Source organism: Microtus oregoni, unplaced genomic scaffold, assembly GCF_018167655.1.
Source record: "Microtus oregoni isolate MIOR12 unplaced genomic scaffold, Mior012 000035F_ref0000213, whole genome shotgun sequence".
Lineage (NCBI taxonomy): Eukaryota > Metazoa > Chordata > Mammalia > Rodentia > Cricetidae > Microtus > Microtus oregoni.
In genome coordinates, this window is record NW_024543094.1 from 2832838 (window position 1) to 2855247 (window position 22410).

The 22410-nt window shown below is 41.4% G+C and overlaps 1 protein-coding gene across 1 annotated transcript in view; it reads right to left on the bottom strand.

Annotated features, from left to right (window-relative positions):
• Gli3 (GLI family zinc finger 3) overlaps positions 1–22410 on the bottom strand; it is a 270292-nt gene that overhangs the window by 71239 nt on the left and 176643 nt on the right. The window contains exons 5-7 of the mRNA XM_041630870.1: positions 18049–18254; positions 14895–15041; positions 10638–10839 (exon numbers count right to left, since the gene is read on the bottom strand). Of these exons, the coding sequence (XP_041486804.1) occupies positions 10638–10839; positions 14895–15041; positions 18049–18254 (555 nt within the window). The remainder of the gene's footprint in view (positions 1–10637; positions 10840–14894; positions 15042–18048; positions 18255–22410) is intronic.

A 22410-nucleotide genomic window follows, 5' to 3' on the forward strand; every position in this document is an offset into this window, starting at 1 on the left:
ACCCAGCGGGCTTTGAGGGACTCTCCTTTCATTTTACATTGTGTTTCCTTAATAAAGGGAAGCAGAAATGTGGTAAAAACAGTGATTGCTCACAGTAAGTTAGAAGAATCAGTAGTAATATTCTGTTTCTGCGGTGCTATAGTTCCTGCCTGTAAGCAACCATGAATGATTACAGCACGACTCACCTAAGGTAGCTGTGTGGATGATTGATAGGGCATTAATCAAAAGATGCATATCTACTTCAGAATTTGTTCACAAGCTTTCTTCTAATAGCTGATTTCATGTTCACTGAGCTCTGTGCCAGTTTGTCCAATTTATTTTTCGGTGTACAAGCCATTCATCAAAAACCACAATGATTTAACACCTTCCCCTCCTTTGGGTGAATGGGTATTACTAAGTGTAACTACCTTACTCTACTCATTAAAGGAACAAAACTCGAAGACCCCACTTCAGGTATAATTAGAATGTCAACAGCCCCGGCATTATCCTTTATACACATTTTTAGTTTCTCGGGGTCTGAACTATCCAGCAGGCTAAGGAAGGAAACCCAGGAAGAGGCCACTGACACTTCAAACTGTGGATGACATCAGACTCTCAGCTTAAGAATGGAGTACCCAATAAGGAGTCAAGGCTACGAAAGAATATAATTTCACAAAGCAGAAAATGACTTTACTTTTTTACATACATGCAGCACAAGAGAATTCCCTGTATGTGGAACGCCGAACAAGAGAGGTAAATATTTTTAAAGTATCAGAGGAGATTAATCAAGGCTCGGCATCCCTATAGACATTCCTTAGCACACAGTTCTTCTTGCCTATAGGTACCTAAGAGTTTGAGATTTCCAGCACACTTCTGTATCTCTCATTGTGGCTTACTTTTCATTAGTGAAACCAGGTAGCTGAAATAAATACACTCTAAAATTTACTTGAACTACTAGGCAGCGGGGCTGACAGACAGACCAATGACTTCTCAGCCTTTGCAGTTTATTATAAGCCAGGAACAGATGACCTCTTCTCTGTGTGCCAAGACCTAGATACTGCAAACTTCCAAGAAGCCTTTGATGAGCACAGAATGTTCAGCCCTAGCTGTTGCCACTAACACAGCTCCTAGGAAAGGCTGCAGTAGGGCTGTCAACTCCAGACCACAGACCACTTTAGAATCGAATGAAAAAAGCACAAAGTTGTATGCTCTAACACAGTATCCATATATGTAGGTTTTGCAGTCAGTGCTGCTCAGAACATTGCCTATACAGAGTCTAGGCTGCATTCTTAAGGAAAAAGCAGAAAAATGGGCCAAGCAAGACTGAGCATGGCAGTTCCGTGCATTAGAGACCGAATATACTACCTGGGAAATGATGCCTCCATGTGTCCTCTCATGGTGGAAGTGTAGAGATCTTCTGAGTTCTTGAGGGGGAGCCAGGGAGCCCAAGCCCATGTGACCAAGTCTACATGCACAGGGCCATGGAAGGGGAAGTGCTGATCTATGAAGTTCTGGCTTCTTGGTACAGAGGTGGCCACTCTCGAAGTTGGACTTGCCGTGTCCTCTACCCAGATCCCTCTACCTCTAGAGCTAAGCATGAAGCTCTGGGCTCCTGCCTCGTCCACTGCTTTTAGAGGCTGCTCACATTCCCTGCTCCATCTGGCTCTCTCTTCTGGCTGACTCTAGCTCTTCTCTCACGGGACCTTGGTCATTAATTTAATGACACAGATAATTCAAAATAAAATCAAGACTTGCAGCTTATCCAACATCTGCAGCTAAACCACATCTACAGATAAGGTAATTTGTTCACAGGTTCCAGGGAATTAGGATATGAGTTTCCTTGGAGCCATTATTCTGCCTAGTATCCTCAGACTACTGCCACTTCAAGAAACAAACAAACAAAAAAGCCATATTAAAAAAACATCTTCCTCTGGAAATTCCAATTAGACATCATATGCACCAAATCACATTAAGGCATCAAAGCTAACATTTAACTTTACTTTCCCCACTATGGGTAACACAACAGAGGTTTCGTTGATTACAAAAGACAAAATTGAAGGAAAAGGTCAATTGTCCTTAAAGAGTCCCCCTCAAAGACCCTTGAAAAATAGTGCATGTATTCATTCGACATTATCTACAAATACAATGTATCAATATTATTAAAATTTCTTATATAATCCAGAGCCACCAGCTCAGGGCTGTCACCATCCAGAGTGGACTGGGCCCTCCCAGATTATCACTAATCAAGAAATGTACAAAAAATTCTTTAAGAAAGGAGGGAGGGAGGGAGAGAGAGGGGAGGAGGGAGGGAGGGAGGGAGGGAGAGAGAGAGAATGAGAATATGGTCCATAGACTTGCCTACAGTTGATTTGATGGGGGCAATTTTTAAACTGAGATTCCCTCTCCCCATAGATGCCTAGGTTATGTCAAATTGACAAAGATGCCCTCAATTGATAGGTATCAATAACTACATCTTGGCTCAACTGGATCAGCACAAACACTTAGAGAAGCTAGAGACTGGTATTCCTTGTCATACACATTTACTGGCTACATCACCCGAATAACTAATGTAAGTACTAATTGGTCTTCACTTATTAGAAGAGTAAAAAAAGCAGAAAAATGTGGATTTTAGACATCTGAGTGATCAGCACCAGTTTATAGTTACTGGAGTGTTTGTTTAGCAGTGCCCTGAATGGTGTGACTTATGAGCAGAATCCTGGGCAAAGCTGAGTCAGAGCTGCTCTGTCAGGTTCATCTCTCACACAGCATTGAGCTGAAACTCAGTGTGAGCAACAACCCTCTATTTGAAAAGCAGTTCATTTTCCCCAACGACTTAAAAAAAAAAAAAGACCTTCGAGCCAGAAAGACAGCGCAGTAGCTAAGAGCACTTTCCGCTATTACAGAGGACTCGGATTCAGTGTCTAGCGCTCACTACAAAATTTTAGTTCCAGGAAATCCGATGTCCTCTTTTGGCCTCAATGGACATCAAGCACATATTTGGTACACATACACGCATGCAAGAAAAAAAACACACGCATGCATATTTTTTTATCTAAAATAAAAAATTTAAATAAGATTTTCAAAATCTGAGCCAGAAAGTTCTGATTTATATGTATACTTTATCAAAAATCAGAGGCATAAGATTTTTCTGCTGAGATTTATTTCCAGTGTTCAGGTAAGCGATATTGCATGTGCTTATAACATGCTGTGAGGCCTTGGGTTCAACTCTCAGCTCCTGTTACCTCCCCCAAAGTGTAAATTTGACTATTTCTCATATTTAATATAACAGCTTCCAATACAGTTATCTGCTATTGGAATCCAACCAACTATCCTCCCGGCTGGGTAATCCTGGGGATGGTAGCAGAAAGAACATATATAAAACAGTTAAATCTCATTAGTTATAACATTTCATTCATTAATTCCAGAAATCTGAACTGAGAACTTTCTATATGTCTTACTATTTCTAGCCAGAAAACTATATGTTAATCATCAATATGGAAAGCTTTAAAACGTCTAATCTTGTTGGAGACATAACTCTGTCCCACCATAAGTTATATGAATGCTCTCTCTCCTACGGCCAGTCAGTAAGTCACATTTTCATTTAATTGTTAGAGCAACAGACTAAATACATGAGACACTAAAGGTTATAACTGTACAAATAAGTCACTAAACATTTACTCAGCCCTACTATAAACAATCATTTCAAAGACACTGTATTCAAGTCACATGGAAAACCTCATTAACAGAGCTTACAAGAAGACCCTATAATGTGTTTTTTAATTTCTCAGTGGGAGATAAGAAGAGTGATGCTAGATTTCTTAGATAACTGTGCCATCAATAAAGCAACATGGTTTGGACTGATGCAATCCTTTGTACTGGAAGAGCTGATCCTTTTTACATTAAGATGAAAACAAGCAGGAGTCTACACTAGCCAGACAAGCAAAGGGGAGAAAGCAGTACTATATCATAGTCACACCATGCATCATACTGAAACTTTTTGTTTGTGTGGTAACTTTTAAAAAGCAGCATTTTCTCTGAAGATAACTTTTTTCTTATCGTTCCCATAGAATTTCCCATTCCTACATGATGGTAGCGGAGGTATTAGTTTTTTCTCTTTCATGTGTCAAAGCACAACAAACCTGGGGTTTATGATTAGCTAGGCAGTTAAGTACTCCCCACCTTTGATCTACACTGATGCAACAGAAAGCCTTCTCAGCTTCTGAGTTCATCTCTGTAATCTCTCGATGATCTGGACTGGGTTATACGGAGCTGGCCAGGAAAGTGGCTAAGTTACACGGCAGCCCCGCAGCAGATGGTAAAAGATAGAGCGAGTCAAACAGGCACAGCTAATTCCAGTGCCTTGTGTGAGCAAGGCGTGACTCCTCTGGATTAGAAGGAAATGTCTTGCTTTAAATGCACGCTGTACTCTCCTCAGTGGCTACCAACAGACCTATATTTTCTAACTTCCAGATTTGAAGTGCATTTGTTTATTTTGAGACAGGGTCTCACTATGTCAGCCCTGGCTGGACTGAAGGTCTTTATGTAGACCAGATAGTACTTGATCTGACAGAGATCCATCTCAGACTGCTAGGATTAAAGATATGAGCCACCACACTGGGCCCAGGCTAAAGCATTCCAAAAAGAAACTCATTTGATCACACTTCAGAGTGCTCCTATAAATCAGGAGGGTAACCCCAGTTCCCTAAAGGTAGAAGAATCTAAGGGCTGCTGTGCTTTCTTTCTGACTTCTGCCTCTCCTAAATCTTTTGCTGATGAACTTGGATGTCAAAGGAGGCAGCACCGAGCTAACCCTAGGCAAAACTGTAATCTAATCACACCCAACTTCGAGTCATGTTGTAGGTTCTGTGCTAACAAAATCATTCACTTCTTGTTGCATCTCTGGAATTTACCATACAACGGCTGCTATTCAAAGAATAACTCTTTCCAGTTTTGCAGAGAATGGTCTCACAGCTTCCATTAATTACACATGTATAGATATAGGTATACATATGCACCCATGTGCTTATACTTGAGGGCAAACAAAGTAAAAACTTCTACTTCCATCCATAAAAATTCCTAAGGCACATTTATTGGAAAACCCAGCTAGGCCTCAGCTGGAAGGAACAGGGAGGTACAGACCCACACATTCATATGAAAGCGTCCTAACATTTATGTTCTGGTAGGCACAACCTGAGTAGCCTTGAAGAATGTGTGTTGGGCTTTCTATTGTGAAGGTACTGTAGAAAATTAAGAAGCGAATTGTCACCAACCAAACAGCTATGAATAGGAATAGCGGCGCACACTCTGATTTGGGAGGTGCTAACAACCTTCGAAGCAGTACACGGGCTGAGCAAGTCCACATGGTTAGAAAAATCATGTTCATATGAGCAACACAGCTAGTCTTACTTCTCCCATGTGAGTGGTGTTTCCCAGTCTTGTTCGAGCTATGCTTCAGGCACTCGAGGATTTCTAGAGGAAACACAACAGGGTGGACAGGAGAAGATGAGAGGACCTACCAGTCTGAGGCAGTGGTGGCTACACTCTTTGGCAGCCCACCAACCCCTCTGAGCATGTCTCTACAGCCGGAGAGTCAAACAGCCTTTTAGAGTGTCCCAAGTCTTCCATTGCTCTTATGCCACTGGGCATGGACACTGTATAATTTAGTTCTGTTGTCTATGTCCCCAAACTTGAGCCCTGGCTGCCCTTATCTGACAGTCTTCTAGCCCTCTGGAGCAGCGCCAGTTCTTCAGATGTCCCGCTCCTCCTATTGCGGGCTCTAAATGTTCAACACTGTTCTTGGACAGTCACTGAAAGCTCCTCCTGTGGGGATTCCCATTATCTTACAGGTCTTTGCTTCCTGACACCTGGGTCACATTCTCTACAGTAACGACCAGCCTTCAAGTAAGCTCGGCCAACCATCTGCTCATTTATTCATCTCTGCTTGGGGGCTTTTCTTCCGGTAAGTTCCACGAAGGTGAGGATTTCACTTACTCATTCTGCAACCTCCGCACCTAGCCTGTCGTTAAACTCGTTCAAGTGTTTAGGGAATGAATAATTCAAAAGAAAATGATCTTTTAAAAAGATGCCATTAACAACTTTATTAATAATATTAAGGAGGAAAAAAGGACACCTCGAAAATTTTAGAGGATGGGATCAGAGATTTTTAAATACACCGCTAATATGGCATTGTAGGCATCTATTTCTAGTATGTTTAATGTGTGTGTGTGTGTGTGTGTGTGTGTGTGTGTTGATTCGCTAGTATAAGCAATATATTTGCTCTCATTAGCAGTAGAGAGCCAGAGAGCTGTGGAACTGCACAGGTTCCTACCTCCCATCAGGCAGCATCCATGGACCTAGCCAATGCATCCTCACTGCACAGGGCTCTGAACCAGGGAAGGATGACGGTGTACAGAGAGGAGGGAGTCACTACAGTCCCCAGGCTAGGCTTGTCTGTGCAGACAACAGAAAAACCTGCAATAACTGTGAAACTGGAGACCTTGAAACTCAAGTGGGTGATCTGTAAAGCTGAACAAGAAATAACATTTTCATTGAGATGATTTTCCTAACTCTGCCAGATCTTAAACCACTACTCAGATTTTACCACTATACATTGAGAGTGAAAGAGCTGCACCCGGTGCACTGGGAATGCGTTCACTAATCATGCCTCCACTCCATTTACACTTGTCGAGAGAAGGATTATTGGAAATGTCTTCTCTTCCTATGATGGCTTAATGTCTGCGGGCAGAGGTATTAGTAGAACAAACTTTTAAATGTAATATAAATAATGAGCTGTTTGCAATGTTAGGTTTAACCGTGAACTGAGGACCACAGACTGCTTGATGCTGTGGTCTTCAGTAAAAACCTTCCAGTGATAGAGAATTTACAACTTATTTAAATGAAATACTTTATAGTATGTGTGAAGATTTCTGAGTTATAGCACCTGTGAGAATAAAAAAAAAGTTAGGATAACACACCTAGCCTGACATATCCAAGCACTATAGTTAATATGGCAACAGGCTCTTGAGTGCATCTGTTTTATATGATGGTTAAAGGAGCCTAAATTCTTAAGTAAATATTTTAAGAAATCAAAATTAATATACTAACAAGACAGATATTTACTGTTTTAACTCTTTTATTTTTGCATCATTTTTTTTGTCTCTGATACATATATAATAATCAATCTGAGGGGATGTAGAATAACATTTAAATAGATCTTAACTTTTGGAAAACCATAATAAAAAAGGGTGAAGGGTATTCTTATTGCTCAGTAGGGGTTGGAAACCTCCGTAATTTATTCATTCAATAACTATTTGTTGCACCCGTGTTAATGGGAGGAGGCAAAAATGATGCAGAGATGTGAGAGCAGAGGTCTGGTACTCTTTCTACTCCAGGAAAATAGACCCAAACGACTGCTTTATTATTATGTAACAGCAGCCTTACAAACCTAAATGGCATAATTACTCTTTGTACTGCCAATATTAATAGTGAAGTAGGCTACAGAAAATCGCAAATGTGAAAGTCAGGTGTGTCTGGGGGTAAAGGATTAAGTAGGAGCCCGGAACGCTTGTGGTAGTAACCAAGCACAGTAAATTGGTCGGATTCCTCCTTCCATGTACCTATCTGCATATCTAGCTCAAGGCAGACATCAAATGTACTTCTTGCTCAGTTTCTTTTGCACTGTTCACTCTTAAGAATGGCACCTGCTCTCAGGGTGTTCACACGCCTCTTTCCTGGTGAGGACTGCTGAGTTGGTTTATTTGGGTCTAGGGAACACAATGCACTGAAGTTTCTGTGGCAAGTGGAGATGATACTGTCCATTGCAATACTTCCTGCAGTATAACAGTACATGGCAGCTCATCCCATACTGGATTACATCCTTCTATGGAAAAGAAGGGGCATGTTATCTTAACATACCATGAATCTATATCAAAGACTGAGATACCCTACTGAAAGGCAAGAAAGAATATGAGCATGTGATGGTTCTGGGTCACCTGACTTTCATAGGAGCTTTTGAGACCTCAACTGGTCTTTAAAGTGAATCTCTTCTTCCACTTTTAATGAAACGATTAAGCTGGGATACCACCAGGCTCTGAAGTGAGGCACTTGCTTCTCTGAGCAACTCTAAGATGTCACAAGGATGCTTGGTAAGTATAAATGACATTACTGTGGACATCTAAGACACTGAAAAGAGTAAAGCAAGCAAGTGGGGATAATTGAGAGAAGAAAGAATTGTTCACAAAGTCATTCTGGGGCTAGCGGTGTAGTTCCATGGTAGAGCACCTCCTTAGTATACTCAAGGTCCTGAGTTCAATGTCCAGCACCACCATCTCCCCACAAAAGCTACAAAGTGATCTGTGTGCATAGCATTTGTACAAATAGCACAGTATTCTAAATTTCTGTGTGGATGTTTTAGTCAAGTCACACAACTACAAAGTATCAGCTAATTAAGATATAATTTATGGTAGCAGATGACTAAAGAACACAAGCTAGGAGAACAGGAACTTTCTCCTGGAGACCAACAGGCTGAAACATCACTGATGGTGTTATTGTAAGTACCATTCAGAATTATTTCTATTTAATTTCATCCAATGGGGAAGAACTTTTATTCCACTGTGGATCCCTATCACCTTTAATAAAATATGACCCATTCCAATACACTGGATGTCTTACCTGCAGCTGTTAAATATGCAAATTAGTGGTAAAGCTGAGATCGGGCTACAGACAAATGCTCAAAGCCTGCACTTGTGACTACACTGGCTGATCGTGAGACACCGTAGACCCCAGTCTATCCACTGATTAAACTGGCTGACCCTGAGACACCGTAGACCCCAGTCTATCCAATGATTACATTGGCTGACCCTGAGACACCATAGACTCCAGTCTATCCACTGACTACACTGGCTGACCCTGAGACATCGTAGACCCCAGTCTGTTGACTGATTGCATTGGCTGACCCTGAGACACCCCAGACCCCAGTCTATCGACTGATTACATTGGCTGACCCTGAGACACCCCAGACCCCATACTATGTACTGACTATAGTCACAAAAACAGGTGTTTTCTTCATCCCATGTTTCCACTTTTCATAGGCCATATGAAAAGAAGAGCAAAAAATGAGAATCATGATTTATAATAATGCTAACTTATCTGCCAGTGAGAACTGCTGATAACTGAACTAGAAAATAATTAAAACTTCACTGGAATATGTTCTATGGAACAATAGTATTAGTTATTCTTAATGCATATGGAGGCCATACTATTGCTTATGTGTATTTTTCTGAAGTGCTGAAGTTTCCCAAACATGTAAAGTCACCATGAAAAACATAATTAATAACTAGAGCTCTTGTCCATTCATAAAAAAATAAATAAAATGAATTCTTGCTTATTTAAAGCAAGACTTGTAAAAACAGTCTTTTTACTGTGTTTTTTGGGGGTTTTGTTTGTTTGTTTGTTTGTTTGTTTGTTTTTGACAGGACATCAAGTAGCCCCAAATGGTCAAATGGGCATGCAGCAGAAGCTGGCCTCCTGATGCCTGTCTGAACTTCCCAAGCACCCTGCCATCACCCCAGCTTCACTAGCATGTGCTCTCAAAGCAAGAAACCGCCACGGTTGGCAAAACTGTAACTCAAAGATCTCTGGTACGTGAACACTTAACCCATGGTGAAACTTGTACAGGAGAAAAATGAGCTAAACGTTAGAGCCAGGACTATTTAATTAACTATTAGAATACTATTGGATTCTGTCTCTTTTAGTTATAACTAGTACAGTTAAAATCATGTGACTAGTTGACAAAAGTGAGCATCACACAATTTCTTAGCATGGCTTCTTTGAGCTTCTTTTATATTCAGCTATAACAGTCCAAAACTGATCATTAGCAATAGGAAGTATCTTTATAAAAATCATTCATGTAGGGGCATGTTAAAATTACTTCCTTGTACAGAAAAGCTAACCAAAGTCTTTATCTTTAAAAGTAAGCTGGAAGGGGACTGGAGGATTGGCTCAGAGGTTCAGAGCACTGGCTGCTCTTCCAGAGATCCTGAGTTCAATTCCCAGCAACCACATGATGGTTCACAACCATCTGTAATGAGATCTGGTGCCCTCTTCTGGCCTGCATGCAGAACACTGTATATGTAATAAATAAATCTTTAAAAAAAAAAAGTAAGCTGGAAATGTGTAATTAATTCTATTTAGCCTACCAGTGACTGGCCCAGTAGGTGCCCTCAAATCATCTGCATTTGTTTTCTGTTGAATTAAAAGCACTGCTTAAACTCTTTCATTCTCACTATACCCCTTTTAGTTGAGAGTTCTAAGGTCAATTTTGCTTTTGTTCCTCTTTTGTACATAGGCTGGATAAGCAGGCAGAGTAGGTTTTTATTTTATAGGAATAGTTCCAAGAGAAGACCTGGATAAAAAGAGCTGAAATTCTCCATCTCTATGAAGTAGATTGCATCATAACTGAGTAATTGCCATATAAGAACTAATGCATACATACAAATTAATTTTGGCCCACTGTTGTGTTATTTAACCTGACTCCTGATATGGGTGCAGCAGCCTGGTGGCTCCTTCCTCTCAGACCACCGGCACAAATGGTTCACTGCTTCACTCGAACACTGACATTTTATTATAAAGACACATAATAGATTCAGGAAAATACGTACCTGATTGCACTTGCCGATAAGTGTCCGTAGGAACCACTTGCTGAAGAGCTGCTACGGGAATTATTGAGAATTGTGACCAAGGAGTTAGGAGATGTTCTTATCATGGTCTGAAGGTCAAAGCTGTGATCTGACAATGGCGAGATGGACAGAGTGCGTTTTCGGCTGGGTCTAGCTGACAGCCTGGGGCTAGGAAACCTGGTGCCTGTTACACAAATAAAACAGGACTTGGTTACCTACAGGCAGAATCTATACGTTATTGACTACCACTTCTCAGAGCAAAAGGAGAGGGACAGAAGCTGGCGACGTGTGACAAACATCTCTCCTCCCCTTTGTGATCTACTGAATACAGTTGAAGAAATTAGGGCAAAATATTTATCTTCCAGGGGTTTACCTCAGAGGAGAGCTGTTTATTAATGCGCAGGCAAAATGATAAATTGCTCAACAAAAGGGAGAGACTTTTATGTGTTATCCTTTTCATTTCTAATGATTTATGAATCTGACAGCTGCTTAGATATTCCCATCATTAATTCACCACAAGCGACAAAGACAGAGGTTCCCACAGTTGCAACACAATGCCCTCTCCACTCTAACACACACCATTTTTAGGCAATGAGTTGAATGACAAAAACTGAATTAAAGCATGCTAAAATAAAGAATCTGGTGTAGTTATGCCTGCCTCTCTCTGTGACTCCAGCAGCCAAATGCTCCCCAGTAAACTGACAGCATCACTAAAACAATGTACAAAGCATTGCCCTAGCCAGTGCAATCCAATTCAGGGTGATCTTGTACCCCATGAGATATCTGACAACATCTGGTGGCCACAGTTCAGGGCATACTATGGACATCTAGAAGGAAGAGGCCAGAATACTGTCAAACCCCTCGAGTGCACAGAGCAGTCCCATCACATAGAGCCATGGACTCAGTGGTGTCAAAATGAAGATTCCTATCCTAAAAGCCTTCTCATCTAAGCAGAGATGGTCCATGAGGTTGATGATGGTGCTTCATCACCTTTCCAAGGTGGGAGGCATAAACTGCGCACACATGTCAGCGAGGCTTGATATCCCTAAGGATACTGATACAGACCTTTTTTCTCCATTAAAGAACTAAGAGTTTTAGACTTCAAGAAAAGTCCTCTGATGGCCTCTTAATCTGAAGGTTAACAATCCAATTTAAACCCATGCCCACTTAATATAGTGACTTTTAACTGAGGGGTTACAATTAAGTATGATTTGCCCTCAAATTTGTTAGATGTCAAGATCTGAGTCTTAGGGTATATATAGTAGAGAATGCTGCCCATTGGTCCATTCTTGCTTTTGGAAGATCAATTTACAAGTCAGAGTCATAAAACTAGACTTAATGAGAGGGCAAGAGATAATCCTGCAAGATGGGAAGCACATCAACTTAAATAATTTTAAATACAAAAATAAAATTTTATGTTTCACAGCATAGGTATGACTCTTTACAGGACTGTGGCAATTTGGTCTTGCTCAGAAAATTAAAGCAGTAGACAAATCTTTAGAGGAAAAAAAAAACAACAAGCCAACTGATCTCTAGAAAATTCAATGGGAATATTTTCTTCAACAGACATGGAATAATCTGTCTCTCCCTGCCCTCCACACACAATGTGTGTGTATGTGTTTATGTGTGCGTGCATGTGCCTATGTGTGAGTTGAGGGGGTTCCCACCAGCCTTGAACTGACAATCCCCCTATCTAATCCTGTCTCCCAAGTACTAGAATTAAAAGTTTGCATCACGACAACAGACCTCAGAGATGGACCATATACAAGATAATAATCCACCACGCTCTGAGATAATTTAATGAAACCGAATAGATGACTTTGAAGGTTTTATACAGTTAATCTCAAAGCCAGACACAAGATGGTAGTAACATCCATATGTAACGTTGTTCCTCTGCTCCGAATGACAAGCATAGGGCCGTCTCAATTGTTTCTTTCAGTCACATTTAAAATGGGTTCAGTCATGTAAGTACAGAACAGGAACCCCAGCTCTGTGTACACAACTAGCAGCTAAGAAGCACCTTTAATCATGCCCTCTGCCTTGAGTAGAACTATCTGATTTTTACTCACTACAATATGTGAATTTCATCATATAAGTGTTTAATGGAGAAATATCTGTCATTTCCAGACAACTTGAATGACAGACCAAATTCACTGTCAGTTTTCACAGAATCCTTAATGAAATTATTTTGTTGGACTTGGAGTTAGAGGAAACAAGATAAGACAGACGTTCTTCATCCTTGCCACAATCTCTGATTTTGTAGGGATGCTCGGGGTTGACCCCAGCCTTCTAAATAGAGCCTCTCTAACTAGCAGTGATGCAGGAGATAGATAATGTGATCTGATACTATGAAACATAAGCCTTATATCCACCATACATCCTGGCAAAATCTTTCCACCAAACTCCCAGGTCACAAAAGGTCTGGCTGGAAAATGTTCTTACTGCCTCCCTCTCTCAGAATGTCACTGGTTTAAGTCGCTTTCTGCTCAGATGTATAGAATTGACTTGAGTGGCTCTTGCCCTCCCTTCTTCCCTAGGATGCTCCTTACAGGAAGTACAGGCTCAAGGTCCCTCAACCTCTGGAACTATTAGAGCTATGGATATACCTGCTTAGACTAATGTGTTACACTAAATACTCTAGCTACCAAGTCACAAAGTCACCCCTCACAAGTCACAGCATGTACTTTTGCCATTGAAACCAGAGTCCTGTTTATATTGTGCAGAGGTAGGAACTGAACCCAAAGCCTTGTATTAGCCAGGCAAATACTCGGTCACTGAGCTGTAAGCCCAAGCAGTCTTCACACCACTCCAGCACAGGGAGTTTCAACCTCGTTTCTGTTAATTGTTTTGTTTCTCCATTCTAATAAAAATTTCTGACAAAGAAAGAGGAGCTTTCTTTTCATGTGATGAATGATAGGACATCTAAATTCCTACTTAATGACAGTCAATTTACCATATACTCTGGCAAATTAAAATTCCTTTAATTAGTTTTTACAAAGTAAAAGGGTAGCTTCATCCTTTATTTGAATAAAAAAAAACCCGCCACTGCCTGACTAAACATATTCTTATCAAATAGGGAAAGTAACACAGGCTGACCTTCCAAGGAGTCTCTCTTATTTTAATTCTTTATTTGCAAATTTTCAAATAACTAATTTGCATAATAATGGTGAACTGTTTCCCCCTCAACAATTGCTAATTGAAATGTGGTTATGATGAATCTGAAACTTAAGCTCTTTATGCTACTGAGCCTAACAACAAAAACCCACAGAGAGTGCAACTCAGTTCTTTTACTTTGTGTGTGGTAACAAGCTGTGCAATAGAGGCCAGGACCAGGCCACACTCCTTTGGGGTACACCAATGTGGTCCTGGGTGATTAGCGGACCCAGACTGTCAATTTTTATTTCCGTGTGGACCAATCATCCTCTTTCTTTCCAAAATCTGGGGCTTAGAGGCCCAAAGCACATCCGTGACCAGGGTGACTCCCGGTAGATTCTAGCTGGAAACACAAGGGTTAAGCATCACTGTTAGAAAAACCATACTTCCCTGCAGCTGGGTTTTAGCCTCACTCTTCAAGACCCTGCAAAAGGATATTCACTGAACATGTCCTCGTCAGAGATGAGAGCTCTGGGGCATCTAAAAGGCTATTATAGGCCCCTTGTGACCCAAAGGAATCCTAATGTGCCTCTGGGCACCCCTCAAGTGACATGCGCATCACGTGATCTTTGTTTCCTTCATTGCCATGTACTAGAATTTGGAAATGTTTCTGGATTTTTTTCCCCTCTTTGTGTAACTATTATGATCTTTTTAGCAGCTGCAAAGGGTCTTCATGAAACACTGTTTTAAAATATAAGGATATGAGAATGGTAATAAATTATGTCTTACAGTTTTCGTTTTTTGGTTCGTTTTTTTTTAATGCTCAATTTCTAAAGAAAAAAAAAATTCCACAATACCATAGGGTGACCATGCAGGCTCCATCCAGGGAGCAAATCTGCTCCTTTATTTTCATATCACAAGAAACTGAGTGGCATAATTTGCTGATCAGTTACATTTCTAGTATAGCTCCCAAACTACAATTTTATGCATCTCTTAGTTCACTGAGAGGCAACAGGTCATCTCAGGCTGGCTCCATCTGTGGAACTGAAAACGTAACCCATCACCGAACCTTTGCAGCCTTCTCTCCATTGCCTAGTTAGCATCTGTTACCCTCCCAGGACCCCATCACCCAGCGTCCTCACTTACTATCCATGGCATGAAGGTACTCCATGTGGATGGCCCCTGCACCGGCGGTAGCAGCCGAGGGGAGGATGTCCGCATAGGGGCTGCGCTGGCCTGTCAGCAGGGCCATCTGGTGATAGTATTCCGCAGGGCTGACTCCAGCATGAGGTGCTACAAGATGAAACAGTGTGGTGATGGTTACAAGAAGGAAAAGTAGCCAGTTTTCTCTTTTGGAGCATCCCAAGTCCACTTGCCATTTATCCTTCAAACACAACTCTTTTATGGCTCTGTGCAATAAAGCTCTTCTATGGCTGCATTCACTGGTGTATGTTTTTATTTGAAAGTAAAAAAAAAAAAGGAATTTAAAAAGGTCAAATACATTAGAAAAGTTTTGTTCTTTGTTTAAAGAAATTAACATGAATTCAAAATGATTAAAATTTAAAATATATATGTAGTCATGTATCTTTCGAGATGGGACATAGTCTGAGAAATATGTCATTCATGCAATTTTGTCATTTTGGGATCACAGAGCAGACACAGATATACTAAGAAAGCAATGATGTTAATTAGACAAAGTAATTTATGGAGAGTCCAAAATACACAACCTTGTACCAGTGCTGGTACCAGAATGATGGCTGTCTGCAGATGGTCATGACTGACTCCTCCTCCTGCAGAGAAACGAGCTGCCTATAGACAATTACTGTATGTTCATACTTCTTACAACAGTAGACAACTCAGACAACTGTGATCTCTTTCCAGACATACTCAAAATACTTCCCTAGGCTCCTGACAGGAGTGTCTGAGTTAACACTCACTAACATGAGAAGTCAGGGTTTACCAGAAAGAAAAGAGGGCAGCAGAGCATTAACGACACACAACTGAATAAGCTGCAATTTCAGGTTCCAGAATTTAAAAGCTCCCCTTTTCCTCTTTTTCACCCACTACAAAATCAAAAGGAAAATGTACCTATCAATCTGGAACAATTTACTGGCGAGAGGCAGTCTTACATGAGTAGGATAATAATTGGTTTCCACCTGCCAATTTACGTCCAAAAGCAGCAAGATAGCAGTTCTGAGGGTGGCCTCAAGATTTTCAGAAACCTGGATGCACAGAGACTCCACGAGGAATCTGGGAGCCAAAGTAAAGTAATGTCTGTAAAGTGCCTAGGGCATAGCATTTGAGCAGTGGAGGTTGACAATGACTAGTCATAGGCAGAGAAATCCTGGCAATGGGTACTTTGAATTTGTATCCAGAGACAATACATTTTTTATGCATAATACATAGCAAAAAAATGGGTATCTTTAAAGTACCAGACAACAAAAGAAAAATACCAGTGAAATTATTTGGTTGTGTATTGTGGTGGTTTGAGTGTGAATGACCTCCCCATAGCATGCATGTTTGAATGCTTGGTCACCAGTTAGTGGAACTATTTGGGAAGGATTGACCTTACTGGAGGACATGTGTCATTGGGGATGGAAGTTGAGGTTCCAAAGTTCACACTATTGCTAATGACTCTTTCTGCGCCTCCTACTTGAGGATAACAAAGCCCTCAGCTACTGTTCCATTATCATGCCTGCCTGCCTGCTTCCATGATGGTCATAGACTCTATCTCTATGGAACTGCAAGCCCCAATGAATTCTTCTGTAAGTTACCTTGGACATTGTACTCTTCATACCAACAGAAAAGTTACTAAGACAGTTACTAACGGAGCACTGAGAGGCAGGAATGGGAAGGCAGACCCACTAATAAGTCAATGGGTATTTTAGTTATACTCATTAAATGCAGACAATAAGCATGATTTCCAAAAAGTAACAATACCATATCCTCAGTCAATCAAATTTCTATAAGCCACCTGCACCCTGAGCTTCTTCCCCACTCTCTTCATCTGTTCTCCTATGGTTATTTCTACCACCTTCTGTTCTTTCATTACAAAATCAAATTTCAAGCAAAGTCATTAACCATGTTTCATTTTTTGCAGGTTTTTAAAATGTGAATATTGCTCAGAAGAGAAAATAAATCCCTTGGGTACCTTAAAAATATTCACTACACTGAATTCTTACAAAGAAGACATATGGGGTGCTAATAGTTTCTAGAAGGTGGATATTCCTAGAAATACACGAGAAGGGATGATTCCTCAGACACTTCATACACATTGCCACTGGGCACAAACAGCCTCATAATATGGTTTCAGTGTTAGAATTAGAGGCAAGGAAGCCACAGCAAACAGTTTAGTGAAATTTATTGCATGGTATCTCTTCGCTCTGCAACCACCAGCAGTGACTTATATTCTGCAGTGAAAAATGCATATTCACCATCAGCAGTTACTAAGGCTTATGCAATTCTGTGTCTTAAGGCAGGGCTGAGCAATTTTAGGCAAAGGCTCATATACACATAGAAGATACAATAAATATTTTCCCCAAGTCTTAAGGAATAGGTTATAACATGACAGGAAGATATGAATAACCAACTCCAATTTTACAAAACGATGTGAAAAGTTATTAACAAAGAATGAAACCTACACTTTAAGTCTAAAATGAGCATCAGGAATAAAGTCTAACTCTTTCTCTTTGCCCATTGTTTAGTTTTACTTGACAAGCTCAAGGACTGAAGGCACGCATAATATTGCCCTCCACCCCGCAGCTCTTGCTACTTACAACAGCACTAAAATCACTTGGACTCAGGTCTCCCACTCCACATTGTCCCTGCCCTATGATCTATCAGTTTTATCAGGATCCCCAGATGATGAATGCACAGTAGAGTTTGTCAAGCTCTTGCTCAGAGACAAGTCTAAATAAACGCGTCTTTCCAACATACAGAACACAAGAGCATTCATTAGAAGATGGGCAAAGCACTCAAAGAATTCATACAAGCATGGGCTACCTGAGGGGCTTGTCTCATCATGTGGAGTGCATTAGAGAAGCGTGTAACAGCAAGGAAGGGAGTAAGACCTTACCTTCAGTCCCAAGTTACTTAATTCCTCTGTAAACTGCTATCCTTACATGAAAATATGAACACTGCCACCCACAGAAGCAGCACTGCGTGCACGAGGTAAACTTAATTTTGTTCCACTGCCTGTCATGTGGAAAACCTTACCATATATTGGCTCTGCTCTACACAGTGCCACAGGGGACATGCGAGGATGTCGGGGGAATCTATGGAAGAATTGTCTGAGACTTACCATCTGTAGGGCTCAGCCCTCGGGCAGCTGAGATCATGGAGAGGGACGGGCTGCTGTGCAAGGAGCGGATGTAGTCCATATACGGGTTGATGTAGGGGTGTGGTGGGCTGAAGGGGGACTCTGAAGCTGCAGTGGGGTTACGGTGTGGGGAGATCCTAATGAAGGGCAGGTCTGGATACGTCGGGCTACTAGATAAGGCAGAAGGCCTGGAAACAGAGAAGAGATATGCACATGAGATAAGCATCCTCATATATAAAGGAACATACATATGTTCTGCACACTCTGGGAAAACTTGACGGGTATAAACCAGTTTTTAGCATTCTTACCTTTATATTAGGATGGCGTAATCCAGGTAAAAGAATACTATGAAATTAACTGAGAAAGAAAACTGACTTCTGAGTCATTTTACAGTACTCTGAAGATACGTTTTAAAGAAAAAAGACAGAGAAAGAAAGAAAGAAAGAAAGAAAGAAAGAAAAAAAAAAGAAAGAAAGACAGACCATAGCCAGGTGAGTTAGTAGGCAACTGTAATACCAGAACTCAGGAGACCAAGGCAGTAGGATCCTAAGTTCAAGATCTATAGTACAGTTAGTAGCTCAAGGCTAGCCTAAGAGACTCTGTCTCAAAAAAATGGATAACATTTGAGCTCAGTGATAGAACACCTGTTCACCATGTACAGGGCCCTGGGTTTGATCCTTAGTGTAACACACACATACACACACACACACACACACACACACACACACACACACACACAGAGCCAGCCATTAGCCTCTCTCAGACGAAAATCCTTTTAACAGCCCCTGGACTATGACTTCATTTTCCAAATATTCATGGTACCATATAAAACTTATTTCTCACTTTATAACATTTTCTTATTAAACACAACAGAATTGATCTGGTTCGAGGCTCTAGATGGCAAAGCTGCCCCTAAGAGGGAAGACGCAAGGCAAGCTGAAGGTGACACCGAGCCAGTCTACACTGCGCAATGCCCCCAGAGCTTGTTGCTAATGAAGACCGAGCCCCACTATTTAAAGGCAACTTCTCTACTCCACGAGACAGGCAGTACTCAGGATTCTGCTGCCACTCATTTTTATGTGGATCCTTACTAATAACGTTTAACAAGGAACCCACTGAGCGTCTCTGGGCTTAGAAACCTAGAGAAATCAGGGTCTCATCAAGCTCAGGCCCTGGTAAGCAAGGCAGTAACAGAAAACGGTTGGGTCTTTGAAGTGCAAAGTCTACAATGCTCTCTATGTACCTGATCTCAGAGAGTCCCTGTCTGTAACTTCATCCTTACCATACACAGACATTCAGCCACGCCTGGCAACCCCAGGGACAGCCATGTCTAGAATGTTAAGTCTGGAGAGCCCTGTGCCCCTGTGCTCCTTCCCGAATAGACTGTTCCTCCTGTGGATGATCCAGGGAACTGGGTAAGACGGGTTAAACTCGTGTATTCCCTGCTTCCCTGTCTGCATAGGCCATAATCAGAACAACAGTTTCTGATAGAGACAGAGCCACTGAGAGCACAGGTTTAAGAGTAGAGAAAAAAAAAAGCAAGATGCCATTCCCATCCCCACCCCTGAGAAGGCATTGGGCCCCTGGCCCTGACATCCTATCAGAAAAGGATCATGATGAAAACAGCTCCAGCAAGTGTACTGGGCATGTGAAGCCAAGATCCAATATTGTTTTCCTGGAAACCAAGGTGAACTACGGTATTGGGAGTACAGGGAGTCTCTCATTTGCTTGTGTTACTCAAATGCTACTTCTGGTGAAGCCCAATCAGACCCAGTTTCCAACATTTACACACAAAGGGTAAGAAGTCTCTAACAGTTCCTGAGAATGGGACTGTCTTAGTCATGTGGAACACTACACAGTTATAACAGCTTGAATATAACATGCATACATGGACAGTTACTGCATGCTATGCAACTTGATTTATGTATCAATTTGAAGAATTAAAGGCCTTTATTTCACCTGACAAAAATAAACAAACCGGCAGAAGCTGTCAGTCTCTCTCAGCTCTCTACTACATGAGGAATTTGATTCATGTCTCTGGAAAGCCAGGCTCTAACCGCCACGAGGCCTCTGTCACTGCTTAAACCAAGCTCCATTCAGACATGCTGCATACTACACAGGAAGTTCACATTCTACCAAACATGCTATATGCTAGACAAGTTCGCACTCATTTCTACCAGAAAGAATGGCCAATCCTTCCAATTTGACTCAAAAATAATCCTTATAAAACATAGACCTCTCAGTGGTTGTTTTGCAAAGATGCCAGCAGAAACGCAAACAGTATCCACTTCACGAAGTCCTTAACTAGACACCTCCTGGAAACACGGTGGTGATCCCCAGCAGACTGAACAATACAAAAGACAAGCTGGTGAAGCATGTCACGCTTCTTGGCGGGCTATTTTGTTCTTATTTTTCTTTGCTTTGAATTTCGACAAAGATTAGAACCTATTCTGTTTCTAATATTCTATCCTCATCAGCCCCAATTCCACTAAGGAGAATCACACCCCACGAAGACAAATACATATTCAGAAATATATGGAAACCATGGAGGGAGGGTTGGAGCGGCCACTCATCCCAGGGGAAGGCGAGGATGTGGCATCTCCAAGGTTGCTGTCTTCATGGCTTCCTGTAAAGGGCTGACAGGTACTCTTCCTGAGCTTTTGTCACAGGAAGACTGAAAAAACAACTACAGGCAGGAGATTCCCAGGAGGACTCTAGACCTAGCCACCTCATTCCTGGCAAGGGAGCTGGTCTTAAGGCCATTTATATCCTAGTGAGAAGTAACAGCAGAAAGGGTACTCCAAGACTCGTAAATAAAGCTAGTAGACTTTAACCAGCTGCCAAGTGGGTCCCTTCTAGACAGATGCACTCGGAGATACGATCACTGTTTACAAACAAGGTGTCTGGGACAGGCTTCTGAGGAGAGTGCAAAACTGCCCTCGGGAAACAAGCCATCAGGTAAATCCAAGCTCTCTGCTTCTCCTGCATGAACAGGAAAGTGCTTCACAATGGTGACTCAGGGAGCGCTCATCAGGAATCCTGCAGACAGGCACCAGTCAGTCAGCAGAGGGAAGGCATGGGCAGGCAGCTCAGTGGCTGGCAGCTGCAAGCTCTATGACATAGGCAGCTTCCATTCTCATTGTGCTTTGCTGTCTGGGGGTGGGGGATCAATCTCGTGGTCAATGTAAGTGGCCTGTGCCTGACATGGGCATCTATATGTCTCAACGTATAAAATCATAACATACAACATACAAATAGGCATACATATTAGGACTAGCACATACGGAATGTTAACATAATTTCAAATCTTGAAATTCTGGGAGTTTTCGTTTTTAAAACCATTCTAGCCAGGTATGGTGGTCTACAACTTTAATCCTTTAATCTCAGAACTTCTGAAGGGAGTGATCTCTGAGTTCAAAGTCAGCCTAGTCAAGCACTGGGTGTGGGGAGACAGACAGACAGACAGACAGAGACTGAGACTCTTTCTCAGAGCAAATTCATATTCACAACAAAATCAAACTGCAGTACAGACTTCTGGTATTCCCAAACCACATACTAGTAGGGTCTTGCCATTTTCAATACTCTCTAGAGAACATGGTGTTTCCTTTAGTGATAAACAATGGTTTCTCAAATGTCCTTTCATTGATGAAAGCCTTCTTCCCTCCCTACAGTGTGTGTTCACTCTGTGGAGTAATGGATTTCATTATGATGTTTATAGAGGTATATAAATGAGCTTTACTAATATCCATGTGTTATAATCCTCTTTCATCCTACCTCCTCATACCATCACGGATAGTTCAACACCTACCTTCCTTCCTTCCTTCCTTCCTTCCTTCCTTTCTTTCCTTTCTTTTTCTTTCAAATCTAGATTCCACATGACAGAAAATAAATACTTCTTTCTGGGTCTTGCTTGTTTTTCCATTCTATCCATCTTCTTGGAAGTGTCGTAATCCTGTTTGTCTTTAAAACCCCATTCTATTAATAAGATAAACCATAGTTTACTTATCCATAGCACTACTGAAGGGATCATGGACAGTTACAAACTTTGGCAATTATGATTACAGCTGCTATAAGCACCTATTTATAGTCTCCACAGCACCAAATTGAATAAGAGCTCGTTTGTCCTCATCCCTGAAGAACCTCCTTAGATTTCCCAGGATTTTCTTAGTAAAAAGTCAGAGAGTACATGAGGTGGCTAAGATCATGAACTCACTAATAAAATGCAGGGTCTTTGATGCAATGACCCGAATGTGGGCTGAAACTCCCTCCTACGCACATCAGCTTCCTGACCCATGGCCCAGGCCAGGTGAACTGGGACACCAGCAGCTTCCTCCCTGCTGCCGT